General features: G+C 40.0%; 1 protein-coding gene across 1 annotated transcript in view; it reads left to right on the top strand.

Moving 5' to 3' along the window:
• The window catches only part of ITPR2 (inositol 1,4,5-trisphosphate receptor type 2), a 596492-nt gene that overhangs the window by 60077 nt on the left and 520659 nt on the right, over positions 1-15756 (top strand). Inside the window, exons 2-3 of the mRNA XM_023738100.1 lie at positions 5061-5111; positions 6157-6227. Of these exons, the coding sequence (XP_023593868.1) occupies positions 5061-5111; positions 6157-6227 (122 nt within the window). The remainder of the gene's footprint in view (positions 1-5060; positions 5112-6156; positions 6228-15756) is intronic.

The raw sequence follows: 15756 nt of genomic DNA, 5'->3' as shown, positions 1-15756 counted from the left end.
AACCTTGGGTTCCCTATCACCAGCTTTTCTGTCCCCTTCTGCCTTCTAGCCCTTGTCCCTGGACTGCTGTGCCTCGTTAGTCCCATTTGGTTTTATGGGGTATTTGACTTTTTTTCCTTGCTTTTTCTGTGATTGATTTCTGCTTTAATGGCTTTATGGTCAGAAAAGATGCTTTGTAGTATTTCAGTATTTGGATTCTGTTGGCCTAATATGTGGTCTATTCTGGAGAATGTTCCATATGCATTGGAAAAGAAAGTATACTTGGCTGCTTTTGGGTGGAGTGTTCGATTTATGTCTATGATATCAAGTTGGTTGATTGCAGCATTTAGATCTTCCATGTCTTTAATGAGCTTCTTTCTGGATGTTCTGTCCTGCACCGAAAGTGGTGTGTTGATGTCTCCTACTACTACTGTGGCACTGTCTATCTCTCTTTTCAGTGCTGTTAGAGTTTGTTTTATGTATTTTGGAGCCCTGTCATTGAGTGCATTAATATTTATTATGGTCCTCCGGGCGTATTGACTCTTTAATCATTATATAGCATCCTTCCTTATCCTTTGTGGTGGATTTTACTTTCAAGTGTATTTTGTCAGAGATTTATATTGCCGCTGCTGCTCTTTTCTGAGTGTTGTTTACTTGATATTTTTTTTCCATCCTTTGAATTTTAGTTTGTTTGTGTCTTTAAGTCTAAAGTGTGTCTCTTGTAGGCAGCATATAGATGAATCGTGTTTTTTTATCCAATCTGACACTCTCTGTTTCTTTATTGATGCACTTAGTCCATTTATATTCAGCATAATTATTGATAGTCGTGAGTTTTGTGCTGTCATTTTGATGTCTTTTTTTGTGCGTTGTTTACAGTTTCTTTGTTCCATTAAATGTTCTCTGCTGAGTTGTTTTTCTTTATGTATTTTATTTTCATCTTTTTCATTGTTGTTGATTTTGTATTTGCTGAGCCTTTATATTTTTGTTGTTTTTTATTTTGATTTGTAGGATTGTTAGTTTCCCTTGTGGTTACCTTAATATTTACCCCATTTTTCTAAGTTTAAACCAGTCTTTTATTTCTTTACATTGCTTTGACTTCCTGTTCATATAAAAAATCTGTCTACATTTTTTAGTCCCTCTTTTTTGTTTTACTGTTGTCATCTTTTACATTTTGACTTCTTTGTTTCCTTATTGTCAGTGTTTTAGGTTTGATTTATTTTTGTGACTTCCCTATCTGGGTTGATATCTGGTTGCTCTGTCCTGTGTTCTAGTCTTGGGTTTTTTCCTGATGTTATTGATTTTCTAACTGGAGGACTCCGTTTAGTATTTCTTGTACTTTTGGTTTGGTTTTTGCAAATTCCCTAAACTTCTGTTTATCTGGAAATGCCCTAAGTTCACCATCATATTTGAGAGACAGTTTTGCTGGACATATAATTCTTGGCTGGCAATTTTTTTTTCTTCAAGTCTTTATATATATGCCATCCCATTGCCTTCTTGCCTTCATGGTTTCTGCTGAGTAGTCTGAGGTTATTCTTATTGACTCACCTTTGTAGATGACTTTTCATTTATCCCTAGCCGCTCTTAAAATTCTCTCTTTATGTTTGGTTTTGGCAAGTTTCATTATGATACGTCTTGTTGACTTTCTTTTGGATCTACCTTATGTAGGGTTCGATGAGCATCTTGGATAGATATCTTCTCATCTTTCTCCATGTTAGGGAAGTTTTCTGCCAACAAATCTTCAACAATTATCTGTGTATTTTCTGTTGTCCCCCCCTGTTATGGTACTCCAATCACACGTAGGTTATTCCTCTTGATAGAATCCCACATAATTCTTATGGTTTCTTTATTTTTTAAAATCCTTTTATCTGATTTTTCCTCAAATAAGTTGGTGTCAAGTGCTTTATCTTCAGTCTCACTAGTTCTGACTTCCATTGCCTCAATTCTGCTCCTATGACTTTCTATTGAGTTGCCTAATTCTGAAATTTTATTGTTAATCTTCTGGATTTCTGATTGCTGTCTCTCTATGGGTTCTTCCAGCCTGTTAAATTTGTCATTATGCTCTTCTCTAATCTTATGTTCCTCTATTGTATGTTCTGCATTTTGATAAATTTCCTTCCTGATCTCTTGAAGAGTTTGTATATTAATCTTTTGTATTTTGCCTCTGGTAATTCCAAGAAATTTTCTTCCTCTGGAAAATTTCTAGATTCTTTATTTTGGGAGCTTTCTGAAGCCATCATGGTCTGCCTCTTTATGTGACTTGATATTGACTGTTGTCTCTGAGTCACCAATAATTTATTATATTTATTTATTTTTATGTTTGCTTACTGTGTCCCAGATTCTTATTCTGTTTTGTTTTGATATGCCCAAATAGGCTGCTCATATGAGGTAACCCTATCACCAGTGCCCCTGAAGCTCCAACATCCTGCCACCAGGTGGCCAGATCTGCCACTAAGTGTGTGAGCCCAGGAGTCTGCCCACTGCTCCGGTATGGATTCAGCTCAGGTGTCCAGGTATTTGACCACCAAATGTGTGGTACAGGCTCTCACCTACAGTCCTAGACAAGCATGGGTGATTGATGTAGGCACAGGCATCTGGCTGCAGCAGGGGGACACACACTGAGCAAGGCAGTGGGCCAATGGCTGCCCTCGAGTATCCAGGAGGAAAGTGTGTCCCTGTTCCCTATAGCATGTGGGTAGGTGGTTTTTGCAGCCAGACTATGAGCACCCAGTGTTGTTGACTGTAAGGACTGGGGGGCACCTCTTATTCTTGGGCCCCCGTCGCTTGTGGCTAGGTGGTGTGGGTAGAGCCACCAGTCCTCAGGCCCCTGATGTGGGTAGGTGAAGACCCTAATAGGCAGAGCAGTGTCAAATGTCACGAACCTGCCACTTCACAGCTGAAACAGTTGAAGTTAGAGTTCAGGTATATACCCTATTGTACTGCAGTAATGAGGGCCTATGCTGTTGAAATGGGCCTACACCTGTCTGTGCAGGGGAAAGGCACTCAAAGTCCATGGATCCCTTATGCCTGTGCCTAGGTAAAGGAGTTGTGCTTACCCTGAATTCCTGGCTTAGGGGAGCGAGCAGATTATTTTTTCCCCTGTTTATTAATTTTTTCCCTCTTCAAGGCTGGGAGAATGGCTCAGCACATGTGACGGGTCCTACTTCCAGCCCAGGGAACTCGGCAGTTTCTGAAACCATCCCGGACCCAGTGTAGAGCAGGGAACAGGGAGGTAAATGGGAGAGAGGTTTTTCCCTAAGGGGGGTGTTTTTGATTTGCACAGTAGGCCAGACACAAGTACTTATCTTTGGCCGCTTGAAGCCTGCTTCTTACTGGTTCTGGGTGGCTGAGTAGACTATCTGCCACTGGGTCTCTCCCGATGTGGAAAACACCTCCCAAGTGCTGCTTCTTGCCTTCCTTACTGTGCACCCTGAGCTGATCCAGGCTGAAGGGCTCTGGCTCCCGCTGGGTCAGGTCTGGCAACTCCTCACTGCTTCAGAATGGTCTCTCCCTCCACCTGCTATTCAGTCCGATTTCTCAACTTTGACTTTGATGTTCAGGGCACCTAGATTGTCAGATATAATGGATTTACCTTTTCTGGGGTCTTTGTTGTAACAGGGACCACCGGATGTGTCTGACTACTCTACATCTTGGCCCCACTTCCCCCTCTGGAAAATTCTTGATTTCTTTGTTTTGGGAGCCTATTGGAGACATCATGATCTGTCCCTTTATGTGATTTGATATTGACTGTAGTCTTCAAGCCATCAATAATTTATTATATTTGTTTATTTTATGTTTGCTTACTGTGTCCTAGCTCCTTGTTTTGTTTTGTTTTGATATGCCAAAATAGGCTGCTTGTGTGAACTAGTTTGATTATGAGCGCCTTTGAATCTCTAATGTCCTGACTCTGGGTGGTTAAATCTGTTACTAGGTATGTGAGTCTGTTTACTTGTCTTGTATGGATTCTGCTCAGGTGTCCAGATAGTTGGTTACCAAGTGTGTGGTGCAGGCTCTCACCTTCAGTCGTATACAGGCAGGGGTGATTGGAGTAGGCATAGGTATCTGGCTGCAGTAGGATGTCAGCTGCTGAGCAAGGCAGGGGGCTGATGGCTGCCCCTTAGTGTCTGGGAGGAAAGCGCGTCCCTGTTCTCTAGAGTGTGTTGGTAATTGGGTTTTGTAGCCGAGCTGTGAGTACCCAGTGCTGTTGGCTGTAAGGACTGGGAGTTGCCACTTTTTCTTGGACCCCTGTTGTAGGTGGCTAGGTGGAGTGGGTGGAGCCACCAGTCCTCAGGCTCCTGATATGGGTAATTGAGGACCCTGATTAATGGGCAGAGCGATGTCAAGTGTCACATACCTACCACTCCACTGTATACCTGATAAAGTTAGGCTTCAAGTATATACCTTGTTGTACTGTGGTAATGAGGGCCTACATTGTTGAAATGGGCCCACACAGGTCTATGCAGGGGTGAAAGGCATTCAAAGTCTGTTTACCCCTTATGCCTGTGCCTAGGCAAGAGAGGTTTTCCTGCCCTGAGTTCCCGGCTTAGGAGAGCTGGCTGATTATCTTTTCCTGTTTCTTAATTTGTTCCCTCTCCATGGCTGGGAGAATGGCTCAGGGCACATGACGGGTCCTACTTCCGGCCCAGGGGAAGTGGCAGTCGCTGAAGCTGGCCTGGGACCTGGTGTAGAGTGGGGAGGGAGCAGGTAAATGGGATAGAGGTTCTTCCCAAATGGGGTGTATTTTGATCCATGTGTTAGGTTAAATGCATGTAGTTATCTTTCGCCGATTGAGCACTACTTTTCACTGTCTCTGGATGCCTGAGTAGAATCTTTGCCACTTTGTCTCTCCTAATGTGTAAAACACGTCTGGAATGCCACTGCTTGCCTACTGCACACCGCAGCCGATCTGGCCTGCAGGGTGCCGGCTCCTGCCTGGTCAGGTCTGGCAACTCCTCGGTGCTTCCGAACCATCTCTTCCTCTCCCTGCCACTCAGTCCGGTTCCTCAGCTTTGCCTTTGATGTTCAGGGCTCCTAGATTGTCATATATAATTGATTCACTTGTTTTTTTGGGTCTTTGTTGTAAGAGGGACCAGCGGAAGCATCCAACTACTGCTCCATCTTGGCCCTGCCTGCAGGCAAGTTTCTTGATTTCCTTTACTTATTAAATATCTATATAGGGCTTACTATATGTCAGCAACTGTACCAGGAACTTTATAAATATTAGGTCATTTAATTCTCCTAACAGTTCTATGAATTAGGTACTGTTATTCTTATTTAGCAATCCCCAGGTGGTACAAATGGTTAATCAAGCACTTGACTGCTAGCTGAAAGGTTGGCACTTCAAACTCACCCAGCGGTGCCTTGGAAGACAGGCCTAGTGATCTGCTTCTTAAAGGTTATAGCCTTAAAAACCCTATGGAGCAGTTCTACTCACAGACGGGGTTGCTATGAGTTGGAATCTACTCAAAAGCAACTAACACCAACACTCCTTATTTTATAGATATAAAGAAGGTGGTCCAATTTCACTTAGCCAGAAAGTGTTGAATGTGTGCTGAGTGCTCGTAACTATTCCACTCTGTGATCACTCTATAAGCCTGATCTCATAAGCTTACACATTCCTTGTATTAAAAAACAAAACAAAACAAAACAAAACAAAAACAAAAAAAACAAACAAAAGAACACATACACAGTGAGAAAAAAAAAAAAAAAAGGAGGAAAATAAAAACCACGGATAATTTGGCCACAGTTAATATTTTAGTATCTGTGCTTCATTCCATATATATGTATGTGTAGAGTATGTGTGTGTGTTTAAACATATATGATCTTATTGATCGGTTACCACTTATTTTCACAGCATATTATAAATGTCTTGCAGGCCAGTACCTTTTTTTTGGATATAATTTTATGTAGTTTTGTAGTGTTCCATGGTTTAGCTATATCATGATTTGTCTAACTAACCTCCTACCGTTTAACCATGCTTGTTATTTTTTAATTTTATGAACCTTGCTCTATATTGATAATATTGATACAACTAAATCTTTCTACAAACCGATGATCATTAAAAAGTTTCTTAGTTAAGAATGGTATTAAAATTTTGTGAATATTTATGCAATATCCACATTTAGCCTATGCCTTATGAAAATGTCTCTGTTGACAATGTAAACATACTTTTCCTTCTAGGTTGGTGGATGATAGATGTGTGGTACACCCAGAGGCGGGGGACCTTACCAACCCTCCCAAGAAGTTTAGAGGTAAGAAATACGTATTTTTGATTATGTCATCTAAGGGGGATTATTTTTGTGTTTAAAAATAAATAATAATAAACTTTATTCAATATGAAATTTTCAGATATAAATGTGTCCACTGAAAAGTCTCTGAAAAATTTTCCCATCATTTTTCTTCTTTTACATATTGAGGGATTTACAATGAAGTAATAATTTCAAGCTTGTTTTGTTTTTGCTATTAGTCTATCCATTAAAAAAATCTTGATAATTAATTGTGAAAGTCTACTTTTTAAGACCGTAAATACTGCCATATAATATTTATATATATATTTCTGTGAGAGTTATAATACAACTCTTATAATATTTCATTAACAGATTTAATTTATCCTTATAAAATTTTCTGGAGAGCGGCAGTGATATGTTAGCTTAGCTTTTAAAGTATCACTTTGGATAGTGTGTAATACCTAACAATTGTCTTAGAATGCTTTCTTAAGCATAATTTTAGATGTAGCTTGATAATCTCCTCAATTCAGAAATCAGTCATGATAAGAGATTGATTATAACTCAACTATTATGAAAGAAGGATTAATGGAATTTGTAGAGAATCGTAGAAAACTAAAACCAGTAAATAAAAACTCACTCTAATCAATTTCGTAGTTTATGTATATTTATAATAATAATTGTTTTTAAAACAGCATTTATTTTGAACTCTATGTGAGCATTCATTCTCACAAATGAATGGTGAAAAGCAACTTTAATAAAGGATAAATAACTGGAGAGACAGCTGAAGGGATTCTCCAGAGCCACACACTCAAGTCAAGAAATGCTACTCATTGCACTGTGAAAGGGAGATAACTAACGTTTGTCTCACTCCCTGTATCAGGCACTTTACACAATATCTTGTTAGAGGAATAGATTATTTATTTAATTTTCTCTAAGCTCAGAACCTTGCAGAGAGAGTGATGTGCACAATAAATGCTCTTTAACTGGAACTGGTTACTTTGGATAAGAGATCCAGATTTATTCCCAAGTGGAGAAGTTAAGGTAAAACAAACTGTGGAAGATAACTCCTCTCCCCCTCTAACTGCCCCCCTCTCCTAGGCCTTCATCAGAAACACCAACAAGATTACTCAGCAGGGACACTGCCTTCACCCGGGCAAGTGAGGTCTTCTTATAATAAACAATCTCAACTTAAGATGGACTCACAATAAAACTAGCATGAGGCAGTAAGCAGTTTTGACAAACAAGCTATTAGTAATCAAGAACAAGAGCTAATAGAACAACCTGATACAGACTGTACAATAATTGTGTGTAAATTGATTTAAAAGATATAAGAGAGTATAGAAACCCTAATGGAAGAACAACAACAACATCAACAAAAAATCAAAACCCATTGTCATCAAGTTGATTTTGACTCATGGTGACCACAAGTGGTCAGAGTAAAACTGCTCCATAGGATTTTCTTGGCTGTAATCTTTACAGAAGCAGATTGCCAGGCTTTTCTTCTGCAGTGCTGCAGGGTGGGTTTGAGCTGCCAACCTTTAGGTTAGTAGACAAATGCAAATCGTTTGTACCACCCAGGGATTTAATGGAAGAACAACAGCATGAAAAAAGAACAGGTAGTTTTAAAAAACATGAACTAGCATATCATATAAGGATGAGGAGAGAATCAGTGCTGTGGAAAATAGATCTGAGGGAATCACCCAGAATGTAGCATAAACAGATACAAAGAAGAAAAATATGAATGAGTCATTGTCTTAGGCTGGGTTCTCTAGAGGAGCAAACCAGTGAAGCATATATATATATACACACATACACAGATTTATCTCAAGGAAATGGCTCATGCAGTTGTGGAAGCTGGCAAGTCCCAAATCTGTGGGTCAGGCATCAGGCCGGAGGCTCTTCCTGACTTGTGTGGTTGTAGGGGCTGATGAAACCAAACTCAGCAGGTCAAGTGGAAGGCTGCTGGCTCACGTGTTTGAGGGAGCTAGTGACTCCCAAGATCTGCAGGTCAGGTGGTAGCTGCTGGCTCACATTCCAAAAACCGGAGGTCAGAGTGTGATGAGTTTGATGTAGGATCCAGAGAGAGCTTTGCCAGAACATCCATGTATATTGGATACAGGCTACACCTCCAAGGAAACTGATTGGCTTTCAGCTGATTGGCCTATCAGCTGATTGGTGGCTCACTTCAGATCACAAAATGGAGGATAATTACAAAATATCTGCCAAACCACTGAGAATCACGGCCTAGCCAAGTTGACACATAACCTTAACCATCACAGTTGTAACAGGTTTGCAGGACAGACTGAGAAGGTTTAACAGTTTCTAATTGAATTCTGGAAACTCTGGTGACGTAGTGGTTAAGAATTTGGCTGCTAACCAAAAGGTGGGCAGTTTGAATCCACCAGGTGCTCCTTGGAAACCCTATGGGACAGTTCTGCTCTGAGTCGGGATTGGCTCAACGGCAATGGGTTTGGTTTGTTTTTTTTAATTGAATTCTAGAAAGAAAAATGAAAGAGAATGGGAGTGAAGCAATATATAAAAGGATTTGGATGCAAACTTCCGTCAGTTTGAGACAATATTTCAGGTTGAAGGGGCATATTGAGTTCAAAGTAGGATAAATAAAACCAAATCCACAGCTAGACATACCTTTATGAACTATAGAGCATTAAAGACAAAAAGAAAACAATTTAAACACAAACCGTGACAACATATCTGTATTTGCAACAGGAAAAATCATGGGGTTCAGGTTCTGACTGTACCACTTGCGGCTGTGTCATCTCAGATGGTCACTTATTCACTTTGAGCCTCAGGGAATATCTGTCATTGGCCAGTGGGAGTAGGGGTGGATAAGAACAGGAACCAAGGTTTTGTGAGGTTTGAAATATTTTGAGAGAATATACGTAAAACATATTTTAAGATATTACACAAATGATGTTGTTGTTAGCTGTTGTAGAGTTAGCCCCTGACACATGGCAACCTCAAGTACAGTGGAACAGAATACTACCTGGTCCTGGGCAATCCCCATGATTGGTTGCAGATTGGACCATTGTGATTCATAGGGTTTTCATAAGCTCATTTTCAGAAGTAGATAGCCAGGCCTTTCTTCCTAGTCTGTCGTAGTCTAAAAGCTCTGCTGAAACCTGTTCGGCGTCACAACAACATGTAAGACTCCACTGACAGATGGGTTGTGGCTGTGCATGAGGTGCATTGGCCGGGAATTGAACCTGGCTGGGTCCCCTGCGTGGGGGATGAGAATTTTACCATTGAACTATCAGTGGCCCAGATACAAATGATGTTGCTGGTGTTAGTTATCGTTGAGTCAATTTCAAACGATAGCGACTCCATGTGTGCAGAGTAGAACTGCTCCTGATAGTTTTCAAGGCTGTGACCTTTTGGAAGCAGATCACCATGCCGGCCTGTCTTTTGAGGTGCTTCTGGGTGGGTTCAGACTACCAACCTTTCAGCTAGTAGTTGAGTGCTTAACCATTTTCACTACCCAGGCACCAATGTATTTGACTCTACCCTTAAATTATATATTTATAGGGTTACTATGAGTCAGAATCCATTTGATGCACACAACAACAACCCTTCCATTATAAACTCCTTAAGGACAGTATTTTGTTTTATTCTTTTGGCATTTCCTAGGCATAGAGCTTTGCTTGCAGTGTTGTTGTTGTTGTTAGGTGCTGTCAAGTCAGTTCCGACTCATAGCAACCATATGTACAACAGAACAAAACACTGCCCAGTCCTGCGCCATGTTCACAATTGTTGTTATGCTTGAGCCCATTGTTGCAGCCACTGTGTCAATCCATCTTGTTGAGGGTCTTCCTCTGTTTCGCTGACCCTCTGCTCTTGAAGTAGACACCCAAAAAATAGCCCTTAGTTGTTTTTGGATGAGAAATCCAAACTTTCCCTAGAATCATGTGATATAATTTGGTTCTCAGGGATCCCTAAACTTCATTGTCACTAGCTTGGGTAGCTTTTTATCTGCTGTCAGTCAGGAGGGATTAATCTTACACAGATAAACCTTTAGAGCTTCTGGTCTTCTTTTATTTTTTCCTCCTTCCCAGTAAGGTGAGTTGTCTTAAAATTCAAAGGTCATTTTAATGTGTTCACCTGAGGGAACCACTGGGTAACAGCTCTGTAACCAGTAAGTAATTACTGTATATACAGATACTTGGTCTCAGAGTATTCAGCTGGCACTGTTTCAAAGTATGAATCATTCTTTTATGTGCTCTGTCCTGCCCCTGGAAGCCTGGCTTTTCCGTAATCTAATATGTTAGGTCATTATCCTTGCTAGTTTGCTCTCATTTTCAACCTCCAGTCTTAGACTGGAAACCCTGGTGGTGAAGTGATTAAGAGCTATTGCTGCTACCCAAAAGTTCAGCAGTTAGAATCCACCAGGCGCTCCTTGGAAACTCTATGGTACAGTTCTTCTCTGTCCTATAGGGTCACTATGAGTTGGGATGGCAACAGGTTTGGTTTTTTTTTAGTCTTATACTCAACCATTTATCATCAGAGGATCCGTTCATATTTGGGACTCAGGGATCCCTTTTATCTTAAAGTCCAGGCTTGTCTATGACTCTGAACCCCATCGCAACGGAGCCTCAAAAGACAATCCCCTGAGTTGAGCTTGCCTTTACTCTGGTCAGCAGCCATAAGCAGATCTTGTCATTAATGCTCCATCTTTTTGTATAACTTATCCTTCTACAGCTCCTGCATTAAACCATTCTCTGCCTGAATGTATTTCCCCTATTCCCTTTGGCTTTAAAGGTCATTGCTTTTTCTCAGAATCACCTCCCAGAATTAGCACCTCTTTATTTCCAGATTCCTCTGCCAAGTTTCCAGAACACCCTTCCTTATTATTATTTTTTGGATAACGTGTAGAAACAATAGCATATCAACAGTTCAGCTACCTCAGTTCCTCTTGCTTCAGCAACACAAATGATTATTCTCAAATTAATTTTGAATTTTTTTTTGTTTTGTTTTTCGTACCCACTCTGTGATTTGTTCAAGTGAATCATAAATTTTTGGAGCTGCTAGGCAATTAAGAGTAAATCTGTACAACTCTCCCCATTGTTTGAATGAAGAACCTAAGTTCCAAAAAGGTTAAAATGATTTTCCCAAATAGAAACAGTTATACAATAAAATGTTCTTTTGACTGCATCACATTGTCTCACGTATGAACAGAGGCAACTAAGTTTTAACACAGAAACACTTTCAAAGGGGTATTAAAAACTGGAGGACAACTATTTTTCTATAGAAGCTATATAATCAGAACAGTATTAATAGCACTGCAGTGGCTATATCTTAAGTGAGCATAAAACTTCTTTAATGATCTAATATTGCCTATTTTTTAAAGACAGATTTTTAATTTTGGAATAATTTTTGATATACAGACGAGTTGTAAAGACAGTAAAGAGAATTCCTGTATGCCTTTCACTCAGCTTCTCCTTCACCCAGTTTAACAGCTTATATAAGTGTGATACATTTGTCAAAACTAAGAAATTAACATTTGCTCGTTACCATTGATGAAATTCTAGATTTTGTTTGGATTTCACCAGTTTTTTCACTGATGCCCTTTTCCTGTTCCAGAATCTCATTTCAGGGTGCATTTAGTCATCCTGTCTCCTTGATCTTCTCTGGTCCGTAACAGTTTCTCAGTCTTTTCTTCTTTTTTTATGACCTTCTTACTTCTGAAGAGTACGGGCCAGGTATTTTGTAGAATGTCCCTCAGTTTGGGTTTGTCTGATGCTTTTCCTCATGATTAGACAGGGTTTTTGGTATTTGAAGAAGCCCCTGGGTGGTGCAAATGGTTAAGTGCTTGATTACCTACCAAAAGGTTTGCAGTTAGAACTCACTCAGAGGCACCTCAGAAGAAAGGTCTGGGTTGCTATGAGTTGGAATCGACTCGACAGCAATAGTTTTTTTTTTGATATTGGCAACTGGCAATTTTATGGTTTTTGAGAAGAATACCACCGAGGTTAAGAGCTCTTCTCATTGTATTATATCATGGGATATATAATATCAGCATGGTTGATCACTAGTCCTACTTTTTATATACACTTAATCCTCTTTTCCTCACACTAAATTAGTTATATTAATTTACTTTATATTCTTTTTCTTCCTAGTTCATTTACTCACCTAGTGTATCCCATTTTTTATAATATTCTTCCTTAGTATAAATTTCTCCAAAAATCGGTGGATAGGACCTATTGATACATGTGCATTTTCTTTTAGGAGGAGAAGCTGATTTAAATCAAAGCAAGAGAGGTTTATATGTTCTTTTACCATCAGGGTGATAAAACACAGATGCAATGGAGAACCCAGGGAGCCACTCCCCAGGAGGGCTGAGGGAAGAGAAGATTGCTCCTCGTGTTGGTTGATTAAATATTTTCTAGGTTTGGGCCACTTGGTCTTGAAAATTTCAATTCTGTGATCCTGTGATTGTTTGACAGTTGACTATTTCATAATCTACCAACATTACTAAGGGGTCACTTCTGACACACAACAAGTCATTCTGAAGCAATGAGTCAGAATGCTTTAGGAAATGGAAAGATAGTGCAATGAAACACTAAAGCAGATACTGAAAAGCTGAGACTTAGGGGAAAGATTGACAAGATAATTTCTTTAACTCAATTCCTCTCTTCAGGTAACTCAGAAAAGTCATTCTGAAGGCTGGGGCTCACCTTTTTCGTAGACATTACACACTGAGACACACAAAGGAAAAAGGATTAATTGAAATGGAAAGTGTTCTTGTTGGGTAGTAAGTAGCTTTGACCTTTTATGTAGCTGAGCACGTCAGTCTTGTCTAATACAGTGTTTCTCTAATATGAGCCAATTATAATACCTCCTCCACCAGCTTAACAATTGCTATGTTGAATTTTATCAGATTTGGTGATTGTGTAGTAACTTTTTTTTTTTTTTTAATGAAGATGGAAACTCAGGTTTAAAATCGGCTAACATTTATTGAGCATTTAATCCATGCTATACTGTGCTTGGGGCTCCATATGCCTTATTATTTAGTCATCACAATAACCCTATGAAGGAGAAGTTGTTGCTATCCCAATTTTGCAGTTGAGAAAGTTAAGTATAAAGAAGTTATGCAACCATCTTAAGGTTGCAGAGCTCATTAGTGGTAGAGCTGGGACTCAAACCAAGTTTGACTCCAGTGCTGTTTGTTTTTAACCACTATACCATGCTATCTGTTGAATTATGCCCTCCTCTAAATTCTACCTGTTGGTTTTGTAAAGCCACATAGATTAAATCTAATCCCTCTTCTACACAATATCCCTTCAGGTATTTGTTTAGAATGGTAGTATTCCTGAAGATCTTTTCTTCTATAGTCTTGATTTCTTTTACCTATTGCCAACTATAAATTCTTCAGTGATGTATCTAAGTTTTCATCATTCTCCCTTATTTGTTTGTTTTCTGGCTAGGTTCCTGCCTGACAATTTAATTTTTAATGGGGTAGAAAGAACTGAACACAGTACATTTGGGTGTACTCTGATGATAATTGCCCTCTTTTTTGGATGCCACACTTGCAGCCTAAGAGTCTGGGCAGGACTCCCTAACTCACATGGAGATGTTAGTCAACCCAAAGTCCTGAAGCTTTTTCACTTGCATTTCTGAACCCTCATTTTCCTCCTCCTGGCTGTGTAATTCATTCTTTGGAACCAAGTGAACCTGTTACATCTCAACTTGTTAGCACTGGCTCTTTGTTCTAGCCTGCCGAACTCTTTTTTTTGATCTTAACTTTTATCCAAATGGTTTATTCAAATCCCAGCCTCATGACATCTTGACATTTGGTAAACTGATGAAAGGTATGTGCTGTGATACTCATTTCATGCGTTACTCCAGTACTATTGAATATGCCTGAGGAGAAATAGATTAAGCCTGTGTTAGCTTACGTACCTACAGATCAGACCTAGAAGATTTGGATGGAATTAATTTACTTGGGAGGTAATCCCTGGAAGCACAAGTAAGGAAGTAGAAGAGAATGATCTGAAAGGAAGAAAAGTTAATAAAGTGTGTGTTAATGCCCACCACTGTGGGCAACTGGGACTTAATCCTGATGGGGCCCTCTGAGAAACCCTGCAGAACATGCCTCAGAGTCACCTGTTCAAGGACAGAAAGATTGGGACCAACTTCCATCCTCTGCAGGTTAGGGTTGCCATTGGAGGTGCTAAGCACCTCCTTCCACAACCCAATTCTGGGTTGCTCCTGCACGCAGCTGAGCAAGCTGCCCAGGCGTCAGAGATAGAAAGCCCTCATGCAGAGAAGAGAGATGTAGGAGGGTGAGGTGGCAACCTCATGTTGTGCTGGAAATTACACTGCAATATTCAGTGAACTTGGGCTGAGGGGACATGGGATGGAGCACCAACACCATCCATGACAAAGGCTGAGAACATGTACTTAGATTACCTGTGCAAGCTCAGGATTGGCATACTTTTCTTTATTTGAATGACCTGGAGCTAGACTGTATGAGGGCAAGGACTGTGTGTGTCAGCCTTGTGCTCTGTTGAATTTCCAAGGTCAAGCCCAGTGTTTTGTGTATTGTTGGTGCTGAATTAATTTGTGTTCAAAAAATGAATAAAGTTCTAGAACAAATTGTAATTCTTGAAAGCAATATAATTCCATTTCTGTCGTCACATACTTTTCTCATGTCTTAAATGTTCCATAGCATGTAATGTAGTTAGCTGATTCATTGTATGTCATAAAGTAATGTACAGACGCAGGGGCAGATTACCCAGTAAGCAAGGTAAGCATGTGCTTAGGGTATCAACAAAACAAGAGCACCAGTTGTCCAAAGCAAAGATCCATAGAGGCCAAGCAGACAAGACACAAGGAAAAGCAAGCTCTGCAGTGGAAGGGAACTGGCAGGGCACTAAATGAAACTGATAGCAGCTCCAGTGCGTGAGAATGTGCTGGCTGGAAATAAAGTTCACGCAGGGTCACGAGGGTGCCCATGAACAAGGTTGTTTAAGCTATGAGGCCCGTAACGCTTTAATACCTTCATTGACATCTGTCTCCTATGGTCCTCTCCTATGTAATCGAAACTCCTTATCTCAGTGGGTCTCTTGGGATTATACTATGTTTTTCTAATAAACAAGAGGTGGGAGTGGGCTGTCGAGTCTAACTCTTGCTACTTTCACCCAGTATGCAACTGGATCCAACATGAGTGGTTACTGGGCGAGGATGGATTATACTGATAGATGATAGGTCTCTGATCCATTTTGAGAGAACCATCTTGTACATCCATGTCTACTGGTCCAGCAACTGCAGCCAGGAGGGCCAGCAAGGCTCTTTGCCATGATACAAACACAAGGGTATGTCAATGGGAACTACAATTCCAGATGATGCACAAAAGAGAGGGAACTTGAATAAGTCGACTATTGCAATGAATTTAATCAAGTTACTTTTTATCTCTATAGCATTTATGTATAGAGTTATGTCCTAAGTAAAAAATCTTAGTACCCTGCATCCACTAAAAATTTTTTAATGCAGTTAATCTCATTCCACTAAAATGGCATATGCCACTTTTGTGTTCAAT

This window comes from Trichechus manatus, unplaced genomic scaffold (genome assembly GCF_000243295.1).
Source record: "Trichechus manatus latirostris isolate Lorelei unplaced genomic scaffold, TriManLat1.0 scaffold00112, whole genome shotgun sequence".
NCBI classification, from domain to species: domain Eukaryota; kingdom Metazoa; phylum Chordata; class Mammalia; order Sirenia; family Trichechidae; genus Trichechus; species Trichechus manatus.
This window is presented reverse-complemented; position numbering and strand designations above follow the sequence as displayed.